This window comes from Cyclospora cayetanensis, unplaced genomic scaffold (genome assembly GCF_002999335.1).
Source record: "Cyclospora cayetanensis isolate NF1_C8 unplaced genomic scaffold, CcayRef3 CcayRef3_contig_47, whole genome shotgun sequence".
NCBI classification, from domain to species: Eukaryota; Apicomplexa; class Conoidasida; order Eucoccidiorida; family Eimeriidae; genus Cyclospora; species Cyclospora cayetanensis.
In genome coordinates, this window is record NW_020312447.1 from 105,565 (window position 1) to 130,861 (window position 25,297).

A 25,297-nucleotide genomic window follows, 5' to 3' on the forward strand; every position below is an offset into this window, starting at 1 on the left:
AACGACGCCTAAATACCCACTGGAGTCCCTTACACCAATTTCAGGTGACCCGTCTGTCCCTTGACGCCTCTTTACCAGCAGTGTGTATAAGGAGACTCCTGAATTCTTGCCTTAGTTTAGGGATCCATTGCAATTTTATGGGGAACCAAAAAACTATTTCACGCTCGATTGCTGCTTTGGTGCATTACAGTTACCTTGAACACTCTACAGCAGCAAAAATGTCCCAAGACTTTTCCCTCGAAGCCCCAACAACAGAGACCTCCTTACCCGGCATGGCAGTCTTATGGCGTGGTCCTCCGGTATTGTACCTTAGCGTTTGGGCTATATTCTGCGTTTTTGTCGTCGACAGCCTTTGAGTGACCTGACATATGTGAAAGGCAGGCAGATAGGCCTAATAGGGCCGATGGATTTGTGGGCTGACCTCCGAACTACTACAAGCCCTTCGGGCCTTTGATCCCTAAGCTTCCCATAGCATTTCAGCTGCAGTGAACTATACGGAAGTAGCTGCGGACCAACAGTTTCAGCCTGTTAGCCATGAGCGGTAAGTTCTTTGCCTTGGAATTCAGTGCTCAGGACTCCTTTGAGTGCGAGACTTCTAGGCAGTAAGACTGCCATAGAGACGTATCCGGCACAACCTCTATGATTTCTTTTACTCTAGGGGATACTACTCAGGGAGCAGAACCGCTATACCTATGCCCTGGCGGTAGGGTGCTCTATGCGACGTTGTGCTGCCCCCGTTCTGCCGTCTATTCACTAGAGGTCATGGAAAAAAAAATAAGATGATCAACTTGCACCGCGGCTTCTGCTCCCTATGCCCATCACTCAAGGTACGCCCTGCAGGGAAGACCCTTGGCAGTAGCTAGAGCGATCCTCTTGATCGTACCCAGTGCTTAGCCTCGAAAGGAGGCAGTGATTCTAGCCAAATGGACGCTAAGGAGGCAAAAGAAGAAGAGGGGGAGAGTGCAGGGGTGGGAAGCAAACCACAAGTACAGTTGCGCCTAGATCTTCAAAGGGCTAGAGGGCAGTGCGAGAGTCCCCGTAGCAGCATCAGCGATGGGAACAGCATCAGTAGCAGGGAACTGCAGCCTGAACATTCCATTTCAGCGGTAACGGAGCTTCAACTCGGCGTCGTGGGTAAAACCACGAGGTCTCAGGACACGGCGCTGCCGCCAGGTGTACCCCAGGCACAGCTTAAGGTCTTCGTTACACCAAAGCCTTGCGCTGCAAAACAGCAGCTGGACCTGTAAGACCGCACGATGTCCGAACATCTCGAATCAAAGAGTCTGTCTCAAAGCACTGAGGAGACGAAAGTGAGGAAAAATTAGTGTACTGCAGCTGCTGATGCTGTCGATACTCCTGCTGTTACGCCTGCTGCTGCTACAGAAGTGCAGTTGGCGGGAATTCACATGAAGAAAACGTATTCGGTTTGACAGCTGCGCCAAATCTCGAGAATGCTCAGTCCATACCGCGTTTCCTTGCGGACTATTCGGCAGATTTACCAGGTGCCATCCTTTCCTCCGGCCAAGCCTCGGTTGACCCGTGCGAGGGCGCGTACCAGGAGCACTCGTCACAGGGCGAGCCGGAAAAGGCGGGTACAATAGAGGCCATCAAAAGGTCCCTGATCTTTAACCTCGACTGGAGCCAAGCATACAGCGTAGCCGCTCAAGCAGACGAGGAAACATGTATGACCGTATGCTGCTGCTTGCGGGCTTGGTACAGTGCCCTGAGGCGCTAATGCTTCTTTTACTGCTTGCGCTGTTGGTGCGGCTTCTCTTCTTGCTCCCTTGGCTAAGGCAGTCAGGGCTATAACTTGCGGGCCGCTCCTAATAACTTTGCGGAGTTGAACCCGCGTTGTTGGAGTTGTTGCCTCTGAATCGACTGCGCTGGTGATATACTGAAGGTTATAACTCACTAATGAAGCTCCACTGCTCAGTTGTGATGCATTGGCTTTGCTGCAGCAGCAGAGCACGATGCAAATCGTGTGGTGCGAGAGTTGCTACTGCGAGAGCAGCGTGATCTAATGCAGATGGAGAGTGTGCTTCAGAGGGAAGATCTGAGGCGCGAGCTTGCGGTGCTGAACCAGGTGCTGCGTGGTTGGGATAAGGTCGAAGCTTTAGACAAACAGCTCGAAGCCGCTGAAAGGAGGCTGGAAGAGGTTGAAGCAGCAGTTCTCGCTGTGAGGACTCAACTGAGGTACAACCACATTCAGCTAGCTGCTGCAAAGACCGAAGTTGCACAGATCACCGCGGCACGCGGCGCAGGGACGCTGAGCAGATATAATAGGGGGCACAGAGAGAATGGCTGTGTAGCCTCAAGGGCCGACCTCTTCTTAGGTCGTGACAACAGCTGGGTGGACTTCATGATTCTTGATGTTTTCGCTGCTGCAGAGACAGCTGTACAGAAGGTAGCCGGGATGAGAGTGAGAGCCAGATTGACACGACAACCACTATTCCTGCACCATTGCCTCCATATGGTGCTTCTGATAGTGCGAAGGGGGCTTCATAACAGCAGAAGCCGCAGCGCCGCCTCCATTAACCGTATCTCAAGCGAGAGCATAGGCTTCATGCCTCTTGTTCCCTACCGATTGGCAGAGCTCCTATCTCCTCATCCGTTCCTCATGAGTCTTCCCTTCCTTCACAAGGGTGCATTGTAGGGTCAGTGTCCCCCGACCTGAGCTCGCCATATGTGGATTCAGGTCTTGAAACGCGAGTGCCACGTGGCGGCTCTCCCTTACAGCGGCTGCAGCCGGTGCGACGCCTGCAGCGTGCAGCGGGGACCTTCAGGCTCTCAAAGGCTCCAAGAAACCTGCGGCGGCGGTTGCAGCAAGCAGCAACAGCTGCTAGTGCTGCGTCTGTTGGGGCAACGCAAGCCTCCGACTGTTGCGACCAAGGGCACGTAGTGCGTGAGCGGGGAACCAGGCTCCTGCGTGCGTCAGTAGCGGGACCTGTGGCACCAGCAGCAGCAGTAAGAGAAGGCGTACCCACGTCAGTAGTTTCGACGATACGTGGGCAGACAGCTTCTAAAACCGATGCAGGAACACCTGCATCCTCACAAGCAGCAACAACACCAGCAGAAATAGGGTTCTGGCGGGTTGTTACTAGGCGTAGAAAGCATCGTAGAGACTCTGGCTTTAAAAGATACAATTGTGGCCGAAGTGCCCTAGCATGCAACGCCCCGCAACCGGCATACTCCTCAGAAGGTGCTATAACAACAGCGCAAGAAGACACAGCAGCGCTTTGCAGCACCACTCACGCTGAAGATGAAAGGGTAGAGGCTGGACCAAAACAATGCTATTCAAATGGGTGCCACTCAATGGAGGCCACTGCTGCACCCACACTCGCAGGCGACCCCTCAACTGCCTTCGTGTGGGTTGAAATCCCGTAAACAAACTTTCACACGAAGCTAAATATAGGATTTCAGCGTTGAACTGTGTTTTTAGTGGTGGGTCATGGGGTCTGTGACTTATTCTATGTTGGCTGTGCAAATGATAAGGCGTACAGGCACTCTGAAGAGGCTCTGGAAGAGCTACTAGCAATAGACAAAAGGCTGGAAGAGCTAGCTAGCCAGATGGCTGCCCAGCAGGTCGTCTGGAACGTACAGCTGGCATCGTCTACATTTCAGGAGCTACCTGAATCCACTCCAAAACCAGTGGGAGAGCAGCCGGCAGCCCTCCTGGATATCCCAATTAAGAATGGTCCTGTGGTATCGCGCGCCTCAGAGGGGCATTTTGAATCAGAATGGACCATGCAACATGAGGTAAACTATCCAGCACAGACGAATGCATCGGCTAAAGGCGGCGAAACCTCATTTTCTTCCTCATGCCATTTGGTGGCCACTCGCTTCCCCCAGCATCGCCACGTCGGCCGCCGCAGCCACAGCAGTACTACCCTTTCAAGATGTTGCACGAATCTCCAGCCAGGAAATACGCGTTTCCGCAGCCGTAGCAGCTGAGGATCTGAGTAGCTGACACTTCGCGTGCGGGCGCCTCAGAACCGTTGAAACGGGGGGGAAATCAACCTCTATGAGAAAAAGGCCCATCCCGAAGGGCCGTGGAGAGAGCTGCAAAGCATCGATGCAGCAGATGTACCTAGGGCAGCGAGAAAGGCGTGATATAAGAACAGTGGCGAATCCCAATAAGAGGAGCGGCGGTATCCTCGTTAGGGGCCCTTGACCAATCACAATAGTTATGCTAAATCTCGCCATGCGGAACCTCGCCGCGGCAAACTGAGGTGCGAGGATTCCCTAGCTGGCATGGTGTACTGATCTCACTGCACGCGAAGTCTTGCTATGTCGAAGAGTTCTCTCCGAAAGCTGTTTTGTAAACGGATATCAACTTATGGCAACAAGTCCAACAGCTGCAAGAGCCTTAAGCTGTAGATGAGGGACAGCGAGAGCACTAGCGGCACAAGCCACAGACGTAGCTGGTGCATTTTCCGTTGCTGTAGCAGCCCTTGAATAGCTCTTGGAACCTCTGTAAGTTCTCTTGGGGCCTTCAGCATATCAATGCGACCGTGTACAACAGTATTTTAGGCAACGAAAGGTAGTTCCACAAGAGGGCCCCGTTGGGAGGATTTCAAGGCCTTCAGGAGCTATTGTAGTGCATGCCCTCCTGGAATCTCCGCGAGGCTCCCTGCTTCGAGAGCCGGACTCAAGTTGGCACCTATGTACTGCAGAACGCTTCAGGGATTCGGCATACGAGACTTCGCCCAGATGGGGAATGGAAAACGGCGTGGAACTTGGGGGGACTATGTTAAGTAGCATATCAAACCCCAAGCTCACTAAAAAAAAATTTCCAGGTTCACGTACTAGAGACTAAGAGATTTTTGAATCCTTGAGCACGAATAAGTGCCCTCCAAGCTTCTGTACCGGTTGCCTTTGACGACACTCATATCCCCCAGAGAAGCGTGTCAACTGGGACTGTACCCCAAGTCTTTCATACTTTATGGCGGCAGGGTATGTTAGGCTACAGTAGAAGTCGTTTTGGCGCTCGGACAGCGAACCACTATTTTCTGCCCCGAAGGCTCGAGCGCTGCTGAGCTCCCCGTTATCCAGCAAACTACAGAGTATGTGCCAACTCAGTTGTAGGCTTGACCCATAAGCCTCCCTGTGCATCAGTGTGTTCATCTTCGTCCGCCTCCTTATCTGGCTCTGTACATTCCCCGTTTTGGCTGGTTTTTGTGCCTCCGCTAAGTACTATTGCTCCCCCTCGCAGGATAAGGGGGCAACACATCCCACAAAAAGCCCTCTTTTGTGCCCCCCTTTCTCCATTCCGAGCCACAAACTTGTTGTGAGCAGTCTCTGGCGGGTGTTTTAGGGCCTTCGGCTAAGGCGCAGCTTCGGGGAGGCACATTGTGTGGGTAGCTCCTGTTCTCCAGAATGCCAATGCATGTGAGTAGGAGAGATTGAGCTCTGAAGCCTATAAAATCCACAATTGGTTCCATTTTTGCCGGCACAGAGTGTCGCCCATCAGGCGAGTTTGCATGCCCCCTTGCTCAGCGGGCCAGCACACAGCGGCGGGCGTCTCCATCCTCGTTATTATTCAAGAGCGCGAAATCAGAGGGCCGACCTTCCAATGAATGCTCTATGCCTACTTTTTAGATTTGCTATGACTGTTTTGCGCGTGTGCCCAACTTGGAAGATCTCATTTTGTCTACCGGGACTCGGGTCTAAACGCCGGCAGCGCTGTGCGGACTGCTCCTTTTTCGTCGTGTCTTGTAGAGCCAATGCGCCAAGTGGCAAGAATAACATGGTCCTTGTAGTTCCTCATTAATCGCATCCGCGAAGGTGAATACACGTCGCTGCGTCGTAGGAGTTTGGTTGCAAGGAGGAGTTCGTAACCGATTGCGTGTTAAACTCGTCGATACCCACTTCTCCTCCGCAGCATATCGGGTCTAAACCAAATATCCCAAGAAAGAGCTCAAATCCCGGTGTATTAATTATCGCCTTAATCGACACTCCGGCTCGCAATAATGGTGTCTGCGAGTTCTCCGATGGTCGTCCTCCCTTCCGCGAGTCTTCCGCGGGAGATGCTTATTCTTCGGACTTCTTCTGAGGTGGCAGTTCACCGCAGCAGGCGTCCGCCGCTGCGTGAGGGCTTTCCCCCCTCTTGCCCGATTCTGGGTGCGACGGAAGAGCAGCAGCTGCTGCAGCGGCAAGAGGCCACAGCCGGTGGCTCACATGTGGGGCCCCGCAGGCGGATCGGCTTTGTGCCGACGTTGGGGGGCCTCCATGAGGGTCACCTTTCCCTCATCAGGGCGGCGAGCCGCCAGTGTGATGAGGTGTGGGTATCGATATTCTTGAACCCAACGCAGTTTCAGAGCCAGAACGACTTCGACTCGTATCCAGGGGATCTGCAGAGCGACATTCAGCTCCTTCGCACCAAGACGGAAACGCAAGTCCTTTTCCTCCCAGACGTGCGGGAGATGTATCCGAATCTTGCGCAGCGAGAAGCCCGAGATGACACGGGAGCTCAGGGAACCCCAGTAGGGACACAAAGTGCAGAGGCATCGTTTGCGGATCTCGAGATCAACTTTCGCAACATTGAATGCTGTCCTGGGGAGGGCAGCCGGAGACCGGGATTCTTTAAGGGTAAGGATGGCTGAACTGTACAGACACTTCGGCCACAGGGCTGCACTTGCCATGTACGCAAGCACAACACATATCTGGAGCAAGAATTGAAAAAGCCTCTACAGAGCATGAGCAGTCGTAGGTACCTTGCATAGTGGCCTGCAGAGATGGAAAGCCCGCCTAAACCGAATTTTGCATGTAGGCTGATAGCTCGGTTCCTGTTAAAGATCTTGCGGGGAGGGCGGCGGCTCGCTGAAGAGTGGCGGTAGGGGAGGCCCCCACCCTTGTGCGAATAATTGGCAGTAGGCTGTGCCTCTTATGTCCGCAAGCCTCGCGAGTCTAACATGAGAATAGAAGGGTCCTCTGCTTATAGGGTTCGCCTGATTCTTCCTACTCCGGCCGCACTCTATCTCAGTTTATGCGTCTGTAACTGTCTGTATCCCTGGGCCTGTTCCCTGCCTCTGTGTGTGTTGCCTCCTCCCCTGCTGACCTTGACCGCGTGCGTGTCATTTACCTTAACTGCACTGGAAGCTGCATAGGCCTGCGCCCGCCTGCTGTTCTCGCTCTCGCGCGGTGTATGACCCTTCGCTGCCGTCAATAGGGCCTCCTCTGTATCGGTCCCTGGAGAATTACAGTAGTGCCTCCATCACTGTGCCCCTCCGTGGTTTTTTCAGCCTCTTTGCTCTCCTCCGACTTCTCGAGAGTTCCTGGGGTGTCTCTTCTGGTCTGTCCAGCTGCCTTTGTAGTGGTGGACTTAAACCGGCTGACACCGGCACGATATTTCGAAACGGAGAACATGTGTATGTGTGACGCTACTGCTCTGTGTCTGTAGGTGTTGGTCAAATCGTGCAGAAATTGTTTGCTCTGGTGCGGCCTACGCATGTCTTCTTCGGTCAGAAGGACTTCCTGCAGACTGTCTGCGTTAGGGCCCTTGTGCGATGCAGCTGCCTAGACACCCGCGTGCTGCTGTGTCCCATCGCGCGCCTCCCCTCTGGCCTGCCTCTTTCATCTAGAAACAATAGACTCAACAAAGAGCAAATGCAACTTGCACATGATGCATCCTTGGTTCTTAAGGAAGTAAGGCGCCACAGTGGCAACGGATCAGACATCCCCAAATTGCATTGCGTATCTATTCCAGGGGTGTTTTCTAGGCTCTGGAGGAGGACGTAGGTCCCCATTCGTAGGGAACCCCTTAGTGTCGCGGAAGCTCCATGCCGTCTCCTAGCTGGTCTTTGAATTAAAAAGAATCTCCCTGGGAGAGAGAGGTGCAGGCTGCTGCCGGCCCCTGACTTGTTTGTGCAGGTTGAGACCCTCTACGAAAAGGGGGTTCGGGAGGTTGCAGCTCTAGAAGCAGCAGCAACGGCAGCTGCAGCGCGTGTGGGCGTCCCTCTGTACTATGTTGCCTTTAACCGACAGGCCGACGGAGACCCCCTGGTGGAAACAAGCGACTCGCCGAGCGGCCCCCTCCAGCTGCCGTGCAACGAGCAAATCTGCGTTGCTGTGGCCATAAAGGTTTCCCCAGACTGTACCATTGTTGATAACTTCATCCTTTCGGACACACACAAGTAAGCGAAGATGTGGGGGGATTGGGGTCTCTCCTCGCACACGCAGAGGGAGGTTAAACAGCGTGCTTGTGTTTGTGAAAGGGGCAGCGTAGGGGTGTGGCTGGTGTCCTATTGTAGCGAAGCCGCCGGATATGCGGCCACATGCCCGCTTGCATACGGATTCAGATTTCAGTAGGGGTGGCCGTGCGGGTTCGGCTAAGCACATGCTGCTTGAGCGTGCACTGCGGCACTCAAGTTGACTGGGTCTGGTTGCTCGAGTGTAGCTGCAGCTAAGCGTTCTTGTCAGCAATTCACGGAGGTGTTCTAGTAGGTTTGTTGCTACTGCTTCTGGCCTAGGCACGGAGACCTACTGCCTCCCCTCCTCAACTCCCCAGAGGCAGTCGCAGGCCCTTCCGTCGCCCTTCTCCCACCGCACGCGGCTCCCTGTGTGCTGCTGCTGCGCTCCCTGTCCCTTCGGCTGTTCCACATGGATCCGGCACGGGGAGCTCCAGGAGAGGAGAAGATTCTTGGGGAGCTGGAAGCCCTAGAGCTGTCAGACGCCGCTGTTCAGCGCCTTTCGGGGGAGGAGCAGCGGGTGTTGTGGCCCTGGGGTGCTTGGAGTGAAAAGAAACGTAGGACTGACGACGCTCCGCAGACGGAGTACTTTCTTCTCAGAGACCACAAGGAACCGAACGCAAGCACCCTCATTGCCTACCTTGCTTTCACGAGGGGCCCTGGAAAATCAACAAGTGCCTCCGAGCGCCTCATTGAGATCCAGAGGCTCTTTGTCGCTCCCAGTCGCAGACGCAGTGGCCTGGGTGAGGCCTTCTTCGGTGTCTGCATGCTGGCCTTGCACCAGCAGTGCCCGCAACAGCAGCAACTCGTCACGTGCGTCGTCCCCCGCCTCGCCATTAAGGTGGTAGAGAGTCTAGGCCTTGCCGAGGCTCCAGAGTCCCCTACAGAGGGGAAGCCTGGGGATGTATCGGTCTGCGTGGACCTGCACCGTCTTGTTCAGCGCCTCCTCCGCCCATAGGGCACCCCGAGTGCGCGACTCTCGAGATCGTTGAGGCCCTCGAACTCTTGCGAGTGGAATGGCTTGTGTTCCGTGTCTAGTAGCCCTCCTACGGGGGTGGGTACGAAAAGGGAGCTTCTAGTATACCAGCTCGCGCGGGCTTTAGAGGCGGGTTCTGCGTCGGGTGTCGCTTGTCTGGCAGCCAGCCCTTAAATAAACCCGTAAGGCTGCCAAGACGCTTAAGATTATTACGGCTTACTCTTGGAGACCCTATGCAGGGCCCCTAGCCTCAACCGATACGGGGGCAAAAGAGGTACGGACACGAGGGCCAGCACTGCACAGACGCCCCGGGCGAAGAAACACACGACGCTCCTCTGTGTTTCACAGCTGCAGGAGCAACGGCTGCTGCTGCTGCTGCTGCTGCGAAACCCTGTGGCTGCGCCTCCCTCCCCGTGCCCCCTCCAAAAGCTGAGGCCCCCGCTGTTCAAGTCTCGCGCATTTAACGCGCCCTTGATAGCTGTGCATGCCCGCATTTGGCTCGCAAGTCGAGCAGCTACAGCAGAAAATCTCGACGCTGCTGCTGCAACGAAGAAAAGGTGTGGCACCCCGGGGTCTGCTGCGCCTCGCGCAGTGGCGCTCGCTCTCCCTTAGAGGGCCCGTAGACTGCGGAGCGGCGACGCGCTTCGGGCAGTTGTCGTCCGTCTTAGCGCGCGAACAGGGGGCCTCGGCGCTTTGAAGGGCCCTAATGCCGCCGCGTGGAAGCCCCTCACGGCGTAGGGGCCCCTACCGAATGCATGCTCGAGAAAATTGTGCGTTGAAAAGAGACAAAAAGGCCGTGGTCGGCCCCTTGAGGCCCCAAAGGAACGGCCCGGTGGTTGTACGATCACCACGGTTCCACGAATCTGGGTTCTCTGAACCTCCTCTCTTGGCGCCCCTCTGCAGGGCCCCCTCTCCTCTCTGGCCCCCTTCGAAAGCCGCCTCTGAAGCCGTCGGAGTCGCCTTGGACTCCCCTGGGCCCTTGAAGCTCGAGATGCAAGGCTTTGCCTTCGATGCGGCGGCCGTCGAAGGCCTCTACAGCCCGGCGGGCATCGGAGACACTCTTGAACACGCAGCCTCCGGTTCCCTGCATGCACAAGCAGCGGCAGCCGCAGCGACGCTAGCGCCGCTACGCAGAGAAGCTAGAGGGAGCCGACAGGCAGGGGCCTCGCAGTGAAGCGGCAGCGCAAAAGACAAGCAGCAGCCTGCGCAGAGACTGAGGCCGCTCTCCGCCACCCGGCTTCCGCATGCCCCCAAATGTATGCAGCCTCTCGAAGCCTTCGCCACTCCGAGACTTACAAGGCTCCTGTCTGTCCGGTCGAAGTCGATCCAGACCTTGTTGAGGCCCCCCACGCTCTCGAACAGCTCCCGCAGCTCAGACTCCAGCACGGAGTAATCCAAGCCACTTATGCGTACCACGGCGCTGCGCGGAGACGCACGGGAGGGGGCCCCTCCATAAGGGCCAGCGTAGGGGCCCACCCCCCCACGACCGCGGGGAGAGGGGCCTCCGTAGCCTCCCCGGCCACCTCTGTACGAACCGTAGCCGCCGCTAGCGCCGCCACGACCACCCCTGTAAGCGCCTTCCCCTCGCTGCAGCAGAGCCAGCACTCACAGCAACACTGGCACACACGCATGCAGACGCTTCCCAGAGCCGCGTTCGCATCGCTTTCTCAGGAGGCAGGAATGGAGTCTTCAGGCCGGAGAGTGACCGCGCCGATCTGCTGCAGCATCACTGAAAGGGGTAGTGCAATGCCGCCTGGTGCACCCTGAGCAGCAGGAATAGCAGCACTGGCCCCACCATGTATCCTCCCCGCCGGATGGGGCCCTCTCCCCTTTCTGCTCTCCCTTCCCTGCGCTGCGCCTCGACAATGTCGTCTGAGAAACACATACGCATACACACTCACACATACACCGTGAAACACGCCAAACTTTGCGACACCCCAGGGGTTAGGCACGGCACTCAGCAACACCCGCAAACGGCAACGGAGGCACAGAGGCTGGCTGCCATGCGGCAGTAGCGTCAGCAGGAGCCGCCGCCTCAGTGCCGTAGACACCTGCCGACTTGCAAATCATACCCAGCGACATGTCCAACATGGACTTCGCCATTGTGCTGCTGCTGCCGTTGCCGCCGCTGCCTCCTGACGCTGCCCTGCCACCAGCTGTAATTCAGATGGGTTGCTTATTGAAGAAGGTGCTGCCTGCTGATCCTAGCAGCAATACTTGGGATCTTTACCCTTCGCCCCTGAGTGCTGCCGGTGCACTACGGGTAGGTTTCAGTCTTCAACAGAACGGGCAACGCCAAAGTAGTGGCGCCAAAACACCAAACTTCTAGAAATTGTATCTATGAGTTTCGACGCGATGGCAGTAACGCCAGCAGAGCAGCTGCAAAACCAGCAGCGGCAGCAGCAGTGGCAGCCAGGGGGGCCCTGTGGAGTTCGAACTTGGCTGCAAAGTGGCATGCCATCCCGCGTCTCTATGGAAGGTGCTGCTGCGCTAAACACCAATTTATTGACCAATAGTCGTAGAACCCTGCTGGCCCTTCGCAACTAACGCTGTCTTCCCTGATGCCGATGGTGCCGCCCGGCGCCGAAGTTTGACTGCGTTCGACTAGGGGATTTCGGCGCTGTGGTCCTTCTCTGCACATTTTAAGATGGTGTAGGTGAATAGGGGCCTTCAAGTAAAGCAAAGACAAAGGGGACTGCATGTGTGGACCGCGGCACCAGGAATTGCCACAAAAAGATTGGAAGAAGCTGCAGCGCGAGCAACGGTCTCCGCAGCAGTGTACTTTCGCGGATCTGCTGCAATTATCGTGTAGATGCGCTAGGCGTCACTGTGCTAAGCCCGTGGGTGGCTGATGATGCAGGAAAGGCCCTCCTTGTCTGGTTCCTTTTGGGCGCTGCTGTTGGTACTTCACCGTGCTCATGTTTTCTCTGGCATCAGGCCTGCTGCGCTGGATAACGCAGCCGCAGGAGGTGCGCGTGCTGCTTCTGGGCCTTGAGAGGAGTGGCAAGACGACCCTCGCCTTGCAACTAAGTTCGAGCCGCAAGGGCCAGAGGGGCGGCAGTGACAGCAACGGGAGAGTGCTGCCTGCCGTGCAACCCACGAAGGGGTTTGCGTTGTACAAGGTGCAGCAGCACCATCTGCAGCTGTTGCTGTGGGACCTAGGAGGCAGCCAGCCCTTCCGCTGTCTGTGGAGCGCGTACGTAAGGGACGCCGACCTCTGCCTCTTTGTGGTAGACAGCGCAGACCCTTGCAAGCTCCCCGAGGCTGCCGCTGCTCTTGCCGGAGTGCTTGCCGATGTCGGTGCTGCTGCTTCGAAGCAGGAGCTCAAGCGAAGCCTGCCAGCGCGCGTGCCCGTGCTGGTCGTCTGCAGCAAACAGGACGAGCCGGGGGCGGCGCAGCCTGAAGCGTTGCTGCAGCGCTTGGTGCTGCTGCTGTTGGAGCAGCGGCAGGAAGCGAAGCAACAGCAGCAACCCCTGGAGCAGCTGATCAGAAAACACCTTGCGGGGTGTGTTGGCTTCGACGCGCGCAGCCTCACGGGACTGGAGACAGTGCTGCGGCACGCAGCTGCAGCAGCGGGGACGCAGCACGAGCACCGTCAGGCGGACATAGTTGCCACTGCCCTCGCAACAGCAGCAGCAGAAGCAGAAGCAGCAGCAGCTGCAGCAGCAGCAGCAGCGGCTGCCAGACAGCTGCCCCCCTCGGTGCCGATCGCAGCCTCCACGGACTTGCGCCCACCTGATGAGCAGCCGGAGGAAACTCCCGAGCACGATCCCCTGGAAGACTCTTCGCAGCGGCAGCGGCGGAAGCAGCCTCTCGAGCAGTCACCACCAACGAACGACCCCCAGCTACGTGCGAAGATTCAAAATGAAAAGATCCCCGCAGAAGCGACGGTTCAACAGCAGCCTGGAGCCACGAGCAGCAGCAGCAATCAGTCGCTCGCCACCATGAGCGGATTGATGAGGAACACTCCCGAAGAGGACCTCGCAACAGCGGCCTTGCCACGAGGCATTCTCAGCAGGAGCCCGACGAATGTGCGAGGCGTCAGCTGGAAGGTTTTGTACGAGCCAGACGACTCGGGGGAATTCCACAGACTGCTACAGCGACAATCCCTCGCCGCCTTGCACAGAACGTAGGTCGTGCAGAGCGTTTCTCAACGGCCCTTCTGCCTCCCCGACGCTCTCCTATGTGGCGCCGGAGCAGAGCACGTTGCGCTCCTGTGAGCCTTCTGCCCTCACGCCCCTCGCCTCTGGGCCCCGTGTAGTACCTCTCGATGCGGCAGTTTCTTTTTCTCTGCGAAGCTCCCAGCACTGCTGCCCGCATACTGTCTGGCGGCTGAGCCGCTCCCGTTCGAATAGCGAGCGGGGCGCAGTCCCGGGCAGTTGCTGTTGCAGCGTGTTTTTTTTGTTTCCTTGTTGCAAAGGATGCTCGTGTACCGGCGTTTAAGAGGGGCAGTGGGCAGGCGACTAAGGGCGGGAGTGGATGGGGGGTGAGTGCGCAGTGGTTCGCCGCAGCACGGAGGCGTGCAGGGGTCACACCACGGCTATTTTCCTTCAGTCGAAATGAAAGACTCGATTCTCAGCAAAAACGCGGATAAGCGGGCTCCTCTCCCTCCTTCCCGCAGGGCCGCTGCTGCGCGACGCCACGCGGGAGGAGGCGAGGAAGGGAGTCACTGACTGTTCTATACTATATAGGTCTGTGCGCCCTTTCCGTCGGAAGGGGCAGGCAGACGTAGGCGCCTAACACGAGCGCTTCGCCACTGACTAGTCCTGAGCCTCAGTTCGGCCGCGAAACCTTGGACGGCCTAGCGCTCGCTTCCGAAGACGCTGTTCGTTTACCCGGCTCTCCGACCTCTTGCGCCTCCTCTGTTTCCTCTCCCTCGCCCTCGGCGCCATCCAGCTCCTCGTCATCTGCATGTTCAACACACACACGCGACGGGGGAACGTGCAAGAACGGCCTCTTGCATGCCCCGAATTTGAGGACCTGCTGAGCACGCGGCCGACAGGTTCAAAGGCGTGAAGTTCAAAATGAGGCCTCCCGAACAAAATAGCGCCGCCTTTCGGAGGAGAGGCACCATGGGGGGAGGGGGGGAGGGGGGCGGCGGGGAAGGGGGGAGGACGCCGTTCGAGCCTAACCTTCGTCCTCTTCATCGATATCTTCATCATCCTCTGCGTCGCAGGGGGGCTCAAAATCCTCTGCGTCTTCTGCATCCTGCTCAGGCATCTCGGCCTCATAGAAATCTTTGAGTGTGGTGTCCACCTCTTCACCTTCGTCTGCATGTCAGCCCAACACAAAAAGCCGCGCTTGCGATGAGCCGTACGACGCACGGAGCGTCAAGGGCAACCCTGGTGGCATCCAGGCCCCATTCGGCCCGCTTTGTGGCAAGTGCAAGTGGTGTGGGGGCAGACAGATCGAAGGCTAACAACTCAAGGTCGCGCAAACACAAACATGGATGCTTAGTACAGGTGCAGAACAGACACCTGACAGAAACGCACATCCAGTGAACCCTGCCTTACCATCTTCCTCCTCCTCGGAGTCAGAATCTGCTGCCTCCCGCTCCTCCCCCTGTCTGTCCCGTGAGTCCAGAACTACCAGAGAAGGCACAATAGAGAAAACCTTTTCCCTGTAATTAGCCAACGAAGCAACCGGGTTCAGATCCAGGCCCAACTGCTCCAGCTGTGAGAGGCGCGCCTGTAAATTACACGCATACCCAAAAAATGCGTCTTAAAGCCAAACACCTGCAACCCAACCGTCTAGAAAAGGCAGGAAATCTGTGGCTGCTCTTGGGACTGCCTGCGATGGACCCCACCAACGGCTCGAGGTCTTCAAAGGTTTTGATATGATTTCCGCCCAGTTGCAGCTTTCTAAGGTTTGGAAACGCATCCACTAAGAGCTTGAGGCACGACGAGATGTGGTTATCCGTGGCTTCCAAGGTTCGAACGCTGGACATGCACGGGAGGTTGGCGAGGGAAGCCAAGCCGGTTTGGTTGAGAGTGAGCTTAGTCAAATTGTGGAACTTTTTGAGGGCTGCTGCATCCTCCGGGGTGATTCCGCGGATGCTGCGGCCGTCCAGAATAAGCTCTGTGAGCTCCTGGTAAACATCCACTCCACTGGTTCCATTGGGGGCCCCCGCCGGGGGCCCCCCGTCCTCTGCGGCTACCGCGGCCAGGAACTGCTCCACGCGCTCGGCTATGGCTGCCTCCATTCTCTGTCGAGTGTAGACCCTAGAATCCTTAAAGGGGGAAGGCAAGTGGAAAACAAGTGAATGGTATGCGAAAGCTCGGGAACACGACCACAGTGAACTGTGAGAGACCCTAAACCCTGTTGCCGGGATGCCACGGGGAGAGCCGGCGAGGAGTCCGGTTGTTCGTGATACCCAACAACAAGCAAGAATAAGAAAACTATATCGTCTCGAACTATGGGTACATAGAGAAGAAAGATTTCGGAGACATAGGACGGCTCACGAGAGGCACAGCCTGCCGTGGGGGCTGCACGGGTGGGGTCGGTGGGCGAAGGCTGCTGCTTGGGTAGCAGCTAATTGTCCTGCCTCGCTTCTATGGGCAATATGGCAACACTAAGTGAAATAAAATCCACTATTGAGAAAGGACTCTGTACACAAATCTATGGAGGCGCATAACTGTTGCTAGACAGGATGCAACGGTATGGCTGGTAGACACCGTTTCCGTGCTGCTCCTTCTAGACACGACCGATGGGCCGTTGTTTGCGAGACAGACAAGTGCATTCAGAATGGTGATAGATCAAATGTATGCAAGATTAAAGGACACTGTTGGCGCCTGAATATGTATCTGCTCATCCTTAGAGCGTGGGTAGCAGATACGTCAGGCACACAGAAGCACCAGGAGCAGGAGGTCGCTGTGGGGGACTCGGCAGAGCAGCCCCTCACGAGCAGGCATGACTAGCCCATAGAACACGTAAGGCCGGGATATCTGGAGTAAACAAGAGAGATGTATGTCGGATATAGGCGTCTGTTAGCTACTGGATGCAGTTCAATTGGGTTATGGTCGTCTAACTGCCTGCAAACCCCCCCTTGCTCAAAATCGTGCAAAATGGTTGAGGCGGATTATATCGTAGGAAAAATCGTTGTGCTTTGATACATCCGTGAAGGGGGCTAGAGATCTGTAATGCTCCACCTCCAAACATAGTAATACGAGCTGTCAAAAGGTCATTGCACACATGCAAACGGCCAGTGAGGCTCTTTGTGAAACAGAGCCTACATGAGGTCTGCATAGTCAGACGCAACATATGGGAGTAATAACAAGAGAATAAATCATTTTTATATCCCAAATCAATGTCGGTTCAAATACGAGGTTGCCCATACACCGGAATTGCACTCACTGTGGTGAGAGCAGAATTAGCCATCAGAGTTTAAAATCTCTTGTCAAACAAAATGAAAATGTATTACTTTTTCATTTTCGCGCTTCCTATTTCATTCAACTTTCTCAAGATTCCAGCAGTTTGTGCGGATCGGCCCCCAGCTTTCAGGTTCTCCCAGGTATCGCCGACCACACGAAACTGTTAAACGACGAACCAGAACACATTGCGTGAAAACCGGAATTAGTCTACATCGAAAATTCCAGGCTTTTCAGAGACCAATCCACCGCCGTATACTGTCATAAACATTGCCGCCGAAGCCCGACTCATGACGGTAGGTTTCTGCTTGTTTTCATTTAATCAAAAGGTATACACTGCTGCGTTCAGGACCCCTTGGAAGGTATTCCAATACCTTTTTGTCCATTATTATACAAACTAATGCGACTGTGTTTGTATGGGCTGGAACACACGAAGAAGTAAAGCGAAGGGCCGAGGTACTCTATGCGGTTGCCTCTCGTTTCCGCTTTCCTCATCACTCCACCTGCCTCTCTTTGTGACAGCGAAAAGGACAGATCCGTATCGTTCATGACCTTAATCAGTGAGCCTCTTTTTGAAGATTTGCAAGCATAACTGTGCAAAAGGGCACAGCCCTGCAATACGGCCCGGCCACAATTAAACTCCTGAAACCTCACGGAACGCCATGTGCAGGCAAGCCAAGGAGAACATGAAGTCGTTTAAGAGTCTCCAAAAAGACCACAAGAAGTTTTCCAGTGAGTAGCGCACTTTTGATCGAACAAAATGTACATGCAGCAAAATAATAGAACTCCTCCAACAGAACGTATTCACTCGCTGAGAAATCCTATTGCCTGAGCGCAGCCCAGTTGTGGCTCTGCCTGTTTGTGGCTTCTCCCTGTGGAGGCTCTTTGGGGACCTCTACAGCTTTGTTTTGCATACAACAACAGATTCGAAACACTTTGAAGTTGACCACCTAACAAAAGGAGCCAAAGCAATTTTCTTATAGATCACAAAATGCGGTCTTTACCAAAGTGTGAACGGAGTTCGAGAAACGCTCCGGCGCTTTTGATGCTGTACCTCGTGCTGTGGTAGCAGGGATGAGTGCAGAAGGAAAAACAGCCACTGCATGCGCTGCTGCCTTCACAGCTGCAAATTTTACACCAGTGCAAAAGGGGTCCGAGGCAAGAGGCGAAGGTGCTCTCATAGTTTCGAGTCGCCCCTAGTAAGCTGAAGCACCCGCTTTTGGAGCAGAAGCTACTGCCCGAGTTGCGGTGGCTGCCCCTGCAGCAGCTACAACTACTGTTGTAGCAGCTGCGGAAGAGGCTGGGAAGTGCCCCTCTCAGCCATTCGCGCTGCATACCTCGCCCTGCTGTTACGAATCATTTGTTGATATTGCTCCCTCAGCGACCCTTGGGTCGATGCTCTTGGCTGTTCTCTAGCGAGGCCAGTGGGGTGGCTTCCGTCCACAGCCATGCTCTCCTGGAAGGCTTCCGCATGATCAGTGCCGTTAGTGTTCCCCCCTGTAGGCGTCAGCCATTCAACGCGTACAGAAAAAGCACTATACTGGGGTAGTTGCTCCTGCAGCTTCTCTGCAGCAGCTGTGGCTGCTGCAGCTGCAGCTGGATCCGAGCGCAACTTGTTGAGCCTCTTTAGATCCTTACAGAGGGGGTGTCGAACCCAAAACGAAACAGGAGGGCAAATAGCTGCCTGTGCTGCCCTTGCTGCTGCTGTGCCTGCGGCTGCTGTCTGATTCTGGAGGGTTGCAGCAAAGGCCTCGGACAGGTCAAGCAGCTGTGTCTCTCCGTCTTCGTCTGTGAGCGTTGCTGCTGCGGCGTATGCTGCAGCCGCAGCTGACAAGGGCTCGAAGCAAGACCAAAGCAGCGGCTGTTCTGCTGATGCTGTACATTCTGCTGCTGAGGGGCCTCGCACGGGGGGCAGCGCGAAAGCTGGGCTGCACGGCGGGAGGCCGGTGAGCGGTTCCGTGTGCGAGATGAAGCGTCGTAGGGCCTGCACAAAGAAACACACAACCCCTGCCTCTATTGAGAAAAAGCAGCAACGGCAGTTGCCTGTGCAAGGCTGCACGTTATTCGGTGCTACGCACTCTAGGCGTGCCACCTAAAAGCGCATAATACGGAACCCCACAGAAACGCCGACGAAGGAAGCAGGCAGGGCTGGCATGGACACATTAGCCCCAAAAAAGCCTCCCAAAGCTCCTCCGGAGCGCCTAAAGCGAAGGCACCACGAGTTATGCTGCGACAGCAGTGAAGGCCTTCAAAGACCGCAAGGCTACCTTGTACAACGGGGTGTTTTCTCTTTCCTCCAGCGGTTGCACGGCGTCAAACTCCGTGGCGCTTTCCACGACCTCCACATTCTTCTCTATGCGCTCGAAGTCGGGATGCATCAGGTCCCACACTCTGCGCCTCTTCGGCTGCAAAAGCAGCAAGAGCCCCTGTCTCTTCTCGAGGGCCACCAACGTACTGCTGCTCGTGCTGCTGCTGGTCACGTCGCCGCTCCCAGCAGCGAATGCAGCAAACGCAGCCGTGTAGACACCTGCGGGGAGGCCACAGCTGCTACGAGGCCCCCACTGCATCTGCTTGAAAGGCTGCAGTTTGCTAGTTTCCAGAGAAAGGACGATGGCGTCAATCGCGTTAGGTGCAGCCACGTCTATCATATACAGCCCAGTCGTGCTGCCACGGTCCGCCGAAACTGCCGCAACAGACGGCTGCTCTGTGCTGCTACTGCTGCTGAAGCAGCAAGCGGTATACTTTTCCCGCTGCACGCGGTCTTGCTGGACAAATTGCAACGTGAGCTGCAGCGGATAAGAGGCTTCTTCTGCTTCGCAACTCTCCTCCGTTGCCTCCCCGCTATCCTTCTCGGCTGCACTTTCTGAGCCGTCTGGTGCTTCTTCCAGCGATACAACTGCTTCCGACAATACCGGAAGGTCGCAGGCATCTCGCGGACAGGATCTGCGCTTTCTGCCGCCCTCGCCGTCTTCCCGAGAAGCCTCAATCTGCTGCTCACCCTCTTGAAACTGTGACTGTCCGCTGCCTGCGTCCTGCAGCGGCTCCCTACCCGCACCATCCTGCCGAGGCCTCTTCCTCGCCTCGTGCGTGTCACTGGCGCTCTCTGAGCTTCCCAGTGAGCTAACCGCTTCTGCTCCTGCAGTGGCTTCGGTTTCTTTCGTTTGTTGACAAGCGTCTTGAGCAGTTTCCGTTGCAGGCGTTGCTGCCCCGTTTTGAATTTCGGTCGTGCTAGTGTCTTCTGCGTGTGCTGCTGCTGCTGCTTCTTCGTCTCCCTGGTTTCTGCTTGCTGTCTCGCTTTCTGTCGATGAGGATTCGGAAGTAGTGCGTGCTGCTCCTGTGGGGGAGATGCGGACGGCAATGATCCTGTCAAGTGATCTGAGCAACAGCATGCCTCCATCTGGCCGTGCCTTCACCTCCAGCGGCCCTGCTGCCACACCAAACTGTGCGAATGCTACGATCTCTGCAGGCAGCTGCGGCGCCTCGTGCTGGCCTAGCCGCAGGAGCCACAGCATGCCGGTTGGCGAGCACACTGCCACAAGTTCCTCGACCTTTTCCTGCTGGTAGTAGTGGCGACAAGGCTGCTGGATAGAGAGGAGCTGCAGTCTCAGCTGGCTCAGCGGGCGGCGGAAGAAGCTGCAAAAGGGAAAGTTGCTGCTGCGGCCTGACACGGACCACCTGTCGCTGCCGGCGCAGCTGCTGCTGTGGCTCCTGCGTGGCGGCAACAGCTCGCCGCAGCAGCACCACAGGGTGTCTGCGCTGCAGCAGCAGCAGGACGGAGGCAGCAGGGAGAGAGACGACAGAGCAAAGGCTGCGGGGAGAGCGGGATCGTGCAGCACAGGGCGCTGCTGGTGCTGGAGGTGGTTCCGCAGCAGCTGCTGCTGCAGATATTGCAAGAGCAGCTGCTGCGGCCGCAACACAAACTGCAGCAGCAGCGGGGCGGTGTAAATACAGCTTTCTCCATCGCCCCGAGGATCCGCGGCGAAAGAGACAATCAGAGACATTCGACCCACTCCAGAGAGCCTCTCTAGGTCGGCCGCTGCTGCCAACGATGCGTCAGCAGCCGCCGAATCTGCTGCTGATGACGCGCATGCATGAGTGTTGTTACACGCCCTGCCAGATGGAGCAGAGGTACCAGCGGCAGCAGCGGCCATCGCATCTGCTGCGGCTGCACCCGCAGCAACAGCGAGCCTCCAAGCATCGTCTGCTCTTCTCTCAGTCAAAGAGACAGCCGCAGGCAGCGTTAGAGACACGACCTGCAAGCAGAAAACCTTCACGCGCTCGTTCTCTGCCACTCCCGCTGTCTCCGGAGACAAATTTCCGTTCTTTCCCTGTCGCCTGCTTCCAATCTTGCCGCTGCTGCTGCTGCTGCTGCCCCGAGAAACACCTCGATCGGCCGCTTCGCCTCCCTCGGGAGGAGGCGCAAAACTTCCCGCACCACTCCCCGCCGTCTTGCGCTGCTGCTCGTCTTCCTCTTCTCCAGTCTCCAGGTGCAGCCTCTGCTGATCTTGAGCGCCCTCGTCCTCAGTGACGCAGTCCTCGTCTCGAGCTTTGTTGCGCCTCAGCAACAACTGCAACTGCTGCCGGTGCTGCCGATGCTGCTGCTGCTGCTCCTGCTGCAGGCCCAGGGCAGGGATGGCCTGTATGTACACCTGGTGGAGATCCAGGTGCAGCAGCAGCGCTGGCTGCTGCTGAAGCAGGGAGAACACAAAGAGCCGGCAGCAGCCGGTAAGGGCCATGAGCGCGCAATCCGAAGCGACGAACTGCAGCTGCTGCACTGCGAGCAGCAGCAGCGGCCGCGCCTGCTGTCGAGACGCTTCTGAGCGTCCGTCTGAACCCCCAAGTGTACATACAGCAGCCGCTGCACTGCTAGCAGCAACAATTGAGCCTGATGCTGCACCTGCTCTTCTCGCTGCCGCGTCCTCTCGCGGCTGGCCCCGCTTGCCGCTGCAGCAGCCGCTGCAGTCTTGCTGCAGCTGAACGTACGCATACAGCGCAAGGGTGTCTAGCGAGAATATCTGGATATCTCTTCCCGCAGCAGCAGCCAGCAAAGCCCCCCTTTCGCTGATTGCAAAGCTACTGTACCCGCGCATCAACTCGGGATACACCCGGGGCGCCGACGCGTGCGGTGGACTTGCTGCTGCTGTGCCTGCTGCCACTCCCGCCGCTGGCGAGTTCGATGGAGCTGAACCGCCATGCACCGATTCAGAGCCGCCTTCTAAGTCTCCTGCACTGGTCCCCGCCTCCTCCTCTGTCCAAAGGAGGCTGAGGGCATCCCTGCCTGCTGGTGCTGCCCCCTCGACACCACCCGTCCTGCCGTTGCTGCTCATGTAAGCGTCGGCGAAAAGTGTCTCAGCGCCTCGGCCTTGTTGCTGCTGCAGCAGCAGTTGCTGGCGCTGCTGCTGCTGCCTGTCGCGTAGCTGCACGCGCTGCACCCACGGGTGCAGCCTGGCCCTAGGAACACACGGGAAGGCCTGCAAGTCTTGTGGCTGCTGCAGCATCAGATCCAGCCGAGAAGCTCCCTCTTCGAGCTTCCGTAGGGAGTCGCGCTGCACGCGACTCCCCTCCAGGGGGGCCCCCTGGGGGAGGGAGGCGAGGCTCACGCCAGAGGAAACCATCAGACACGACCGCAAGGCACAAGCCCTGTGGACACTAGGGGCTGCAGAGTAGGCTGGGAGGGAGGCGAATCAAAAGGAGCAGTTGCATCTTCCGCAAACACCGCCGCGGCTTCGCGCTGCAGCTCCTGTCCACTCGCGCCGCGAAGGGGTACTGCGAGCTCTGCGGATGCTGTGCGGTCCCAGCCGCTGTGTAAGCCCCTTCGGAGTCGCTAAACAGGGGCCTACACACTTAGCATGCAAATAAGAAGACTGCAGGGAACTGGTTAACGAGCCCGAGGATACTCCCTCCAGATCCTGAGGGGCCCAAGAGGCCTTCGCAGGGAGGGGGGTATCGCTGGGCCCCGCCTCCGGCCCCACTCCGGGGAATCACATGAGGCCCCCTTCGAAGAACTGGATTTTCCCCGCTTTTTAGCAAGGGGTTTTGCATTTCATGCTGAGCAATCCGTTTCCCGTGAAAGCGGAGGGCTTGGAGTGTCCACACAGTGCCGGCGCGGGGCCCTCTGCTGGGGCGGGGGCCCTTTCGACGTGCCGACGCCGCGCGGTCCATGGAGGGTCCGCTGGCTGAAAGGCATTTTCGCTTTGCTCTTCCCGTGCTGCTGCTGTTGCTCTCGGGCGTCTCTGCAGTTCGAGCCTCCCCAGAAGCAGCGGCAGCCTTCTCCTCGGCGCGTTCCCACGTACAAGGTTTTGGGGGGCCTCCAGGGGTGGGCCCCTACTACAGATTAGCCCCGAGGCAGCCGGCTGCTTTTATTCCGGCAAGGACTGCCCCCAGCTCCAGGCTCCTCAACGCACCAAGGGTGCCCGTCCATTGTTCTCTTCGCCAGCCTAAGGACGCGTTTGGGGGCTCTGAGAAAGGGCCCCCTGGAACGTCTCAGAGCGATGAGGATGGACGGCAGTGGCTCGAGGAGCAGCTCAAAGGGGCCCTCAAGGGTCAGGATGTGTGTCTCCTGCTCCCCCCAGGTTCCTGGGAGGCAGAGGCGCTCTCCCGAGCGCTAGGTGCCGCCGAGGCGGCTTCCAGTGATGGGGCCTGCTCAGAGCGGTGCGACCCCCCCCCGCCTTCTTCATCACGTGGAGGCGGAAGAAGCGGCGAGGGCCCTCCCGGAGGGGCCCCTGAGGCCCTCTCACTGGAGGGGCCGTCAAGGACGGGGCCTCCCGCCGAAGTGACCCCCGTGGAGAGGGCCCCTTCCCCGCAGGACCCTCTCCTGTGGGTGCTGCGCTACCCGGCAGATTCTGAGAGGGGTGCCGCCCTGCTGCACCAGTACGTCTTCTGCGAGCAGCAGCAAAGGCAGTATCCTGCGAGGCCCCCCGTCCTCTTCTTGCAACCCCGGAAACAACCCCGTCGTGGGGCCCTACAGGCACTAGGGGGCAGCGAGGGGATTCTGCCAGGCTTTCTGGAGGCGTCGTGGAGCTGCTTCAGCAGGAAGCGTCTGGGAAGTCTGCTGACGTGGGGGCCTGCCCAGGTGCCTCCGTCCTTTGCCACGAGCGCAAAACTGCAGCCGCAAAAGCTCAGCCTTTTGCTGTCGAGTCTTGCCGCGGAAGCGCCTGCTGCGGGGCCCTCTCCCGGCGTCTCTGCAGCGGCAGCGGCTGCAACTGCAGCGGCTGCTGCTGGCGGCGGCAGCAGCGCTCTCGCTCCCATCGGCGAGCAGCCTGCAAGGGGGTCCTCGTCGAACTGCAGATCAGCGGGAGAGGCACCAGGACCAGGCACGAGGGAAGCAGCAGCCTCGGAGACTGCCCGTGCAGTTTCTCCTCCCGACGACTTTGCTACGCCTTTGGGGTCAGGCTACTCTCTGGTGTGTCCACCACTCTCTCTGCCCTCGAGCCTGGAGGCTGCACGGCTTGTACATGGGGATTCGCTCCTTGCCGCGGCTGGGGGGGGGCCCCTCCCTGTGGAGACGCGGGAGGATTTCGAAAAAGCCTTGGGAATACCGCTGTCGATGCCCATCCGACTGAAGATGCTCGCAGAGGTCGGTAGGGAGGGTCGGGATTCTGGATGCTCAGCATCGGCCTTGACGATGGGGTCTTGCTGCTGCAAACACCCACCGCCACCATCGCCATCACCACCCCTCCCCTTCCCCGCCCTCTATGGCCTGCTGCAGAGATAGAGAGCGCGTTGAAGGGGGTGCGCAGCACGTCTGGAAGGCGCCACGCCAACTAGAGTGGCCCCTGTCGTGCGCACTTTCTGTTTGCTGTTGTATTTTGGGAGTGCAGGTAGCCAACACGTGCTTGGGGGCGGCTTTGGCAGTCGAGCTAGGGCTCTGCCTCTGCATCGGTGGAGGGATGCATCATGCAGGCAGAAACCGTCCCGGCGGCTTCTGCCTGCTGAACGATGTCGCTGCTGCTGCGGAGGCAGCGGTGCAGCAACACCGAGCCAAGTAAGGCTGCACGCTTTCGGCTGCTCTTTGCTCAGAGGGGCTGCTCCAGGTGCACCGTGTGAGGGGGTACCTTCCCATGCCCCCCTCCTCCTCCCCTCCCGCTTGGAGAGCGGCTGTGCTTTTTGTTTGGCGTGTCGCCGCTGCAGGCGAGTGCTGATAGTGGACCTGGATGTGCACCAAGGAGATGGCACTGCGGAAATCTTTAGGGGCCGCAGGGACGTGCAGACGCTGTCTGTACACTGCGGAGCGAACTATCCGCCTGTGAAGCAAACGTCCGTTGAAAAGGTTGCCTCGGTCCTTGCTCGCTGCCTCTAGCTTGAGGTTTGCCCCTCTCTGCTGCGCAGACGCGGGTGGAGTTCTCCCGCTGCGTCTCTGCTTGGTGTGGTGCAGCGGCATCAGTCTCTCTTTTGCACAGGAGGGACGAAAGGAGCGGCTGCTCGAGCTCTGTGCTGCTGTGTGTCTGGCGCTGTATAGGTCGTCAGTGGATGTGACGCTACCAGAAGGATGCGGGGATGATGAGTACCTCCAGGCCCTCAGCAAGGTAAGTCAAAGGCTGCGGAGTCGCACAGCCGCTGCGCTTCCTACGTGCGCGCAGAGTCTTCCTGCAATGCCCGCTTCTCTTGTGTCTTCTGCTCCCCGCTGCAGGTACTGCCCTTCTGCTTGATCGCCCAGCGTCCGCACCTCGTGATTTACGTAGGGGGCGTTGATCCGCATGCAGAAGACCGCTTAGGCCTTCTGAGGCTCTCAGACGAGGGCCTGCGGCGCAGAGACGAGTATTTCTTCG

The 25,297-nt window shown here is 57.6% G+C and overlaps 5 protein-coding genes across 5 annotated transcripts; 3 read left to right on the forward strand and 2 right to left on the reverse strand.

Moving 5' to 3' along the window:
- The first annotated feature begins 923 nt into the window (after nucleotides 1-923).
- LOC34620740 lies at nucleotides 924-4,110 on the forward strand. Its single transcript, XM_026334654.1, has 6 exons — nucleotides 924-1,243; nucleotides 1,384-1,682; nucleotides 1,959-2,404; nucleotides 2,554-3,380; nucleotides 3,501-3,828; nucleotides 4,060-4,110. Exons 1-6 carry the CDS (start codon nucleotides 924-926, stop codon nucleotides 4,108-4,110), a joined length of 2,271 nt encoding a protein of 756 aa, XP_026190439.1.
- Nucleotides 4,111-4,196: 86 nt separating this feature from the next.
- Nucleotides 4,197-9,144, forward strand: LOC34620741 (pantothenate synthetase; the record flags this gene model as incomplete). Its single annotated transcript, XM_026334655.1, has 5 exons — nucleotides 4,197-4,229; nucleotides 6,027-6,588; nucleotides 7,400-7,500; nucleotides 7,916-7,944; nucleotides 8,469-9,144. Coding segments are annotated over 5 exons (1,401 nt in total), but the record flags the coding sequence as incomplete, so codon positions are not given.
- A 2,936-nt stretch (nucleotides 9,145-12,080) lies between these two features.
- Nucleotides 12,081-13,756, forward strand: LOC34620743 (ADP-ribosylation factor-like protein 13B). Its single transcript, XM_026334656.1, has 3 exons — nucleotides 12,081-13,093; nucleotides 13,500-13,530; nucleotides 13,583-13,756. The coding sequence occupies exons 1-3, from the start codon at nucleotides 12,081-12,083 to the stop codon at nucleotides 13,754-13,756; spliced, it is 1,218 nt and encodes a 405-aa protein (XP_026190441.1).
- Nucleotides 13,757-14,289: 533 nt separating this feature from the next.
- On the reverse strand, nucleotides 14,290-15,364 carry LOC34623876 (acidic leucine-rich nuclear phosphoprotein 32-related protein). The gene is made up of 3 exons (XM_026334642.1): nucleotides 14,914-15,364; nucleotides 14,676-14,861; nucleotides 14,290-14,432 (listed from the first exon to the last, which is right to left on the reverse strand). Exons 1-3 carry the CDS (start codon nucleotides 15,362-15,364, stop codon nucleotides 14,290-14,292), a joined length of 780 nt encoding a protein of 259 aa, XP_026190427.1.
- A 2,438-nt stretch (nucleotides 15,365-17,802) lies between these two features.
- On the reverse strand, nucleotides 17,803-24,909 carry LOC34623877. The gene is made up of 7 exons (XM_026334657.1): nucleotides 24,584-24,909; nucleotides 23,945-24,219; nucleotides 23,267-23,499; nucleotides 22,480-22,853; nucleotides 22,262-22,353; nucleotides 18,797-22,197; nucleotides 17,803-18,513 (listed from the first exon to the last, which is right to left on the reverse strand). The coding sequence occupies exons 1-7, from the start codon at nucleotides 24,907-24,909 to the stop codon at nucleotides 17,803-17,805; spliced, it is 5,412 nt and encodes a 1,803-aa protein (XP_026190442.1).
- Nucleotides 24,910-25,297: the final 388 nt, after the last annotated feature.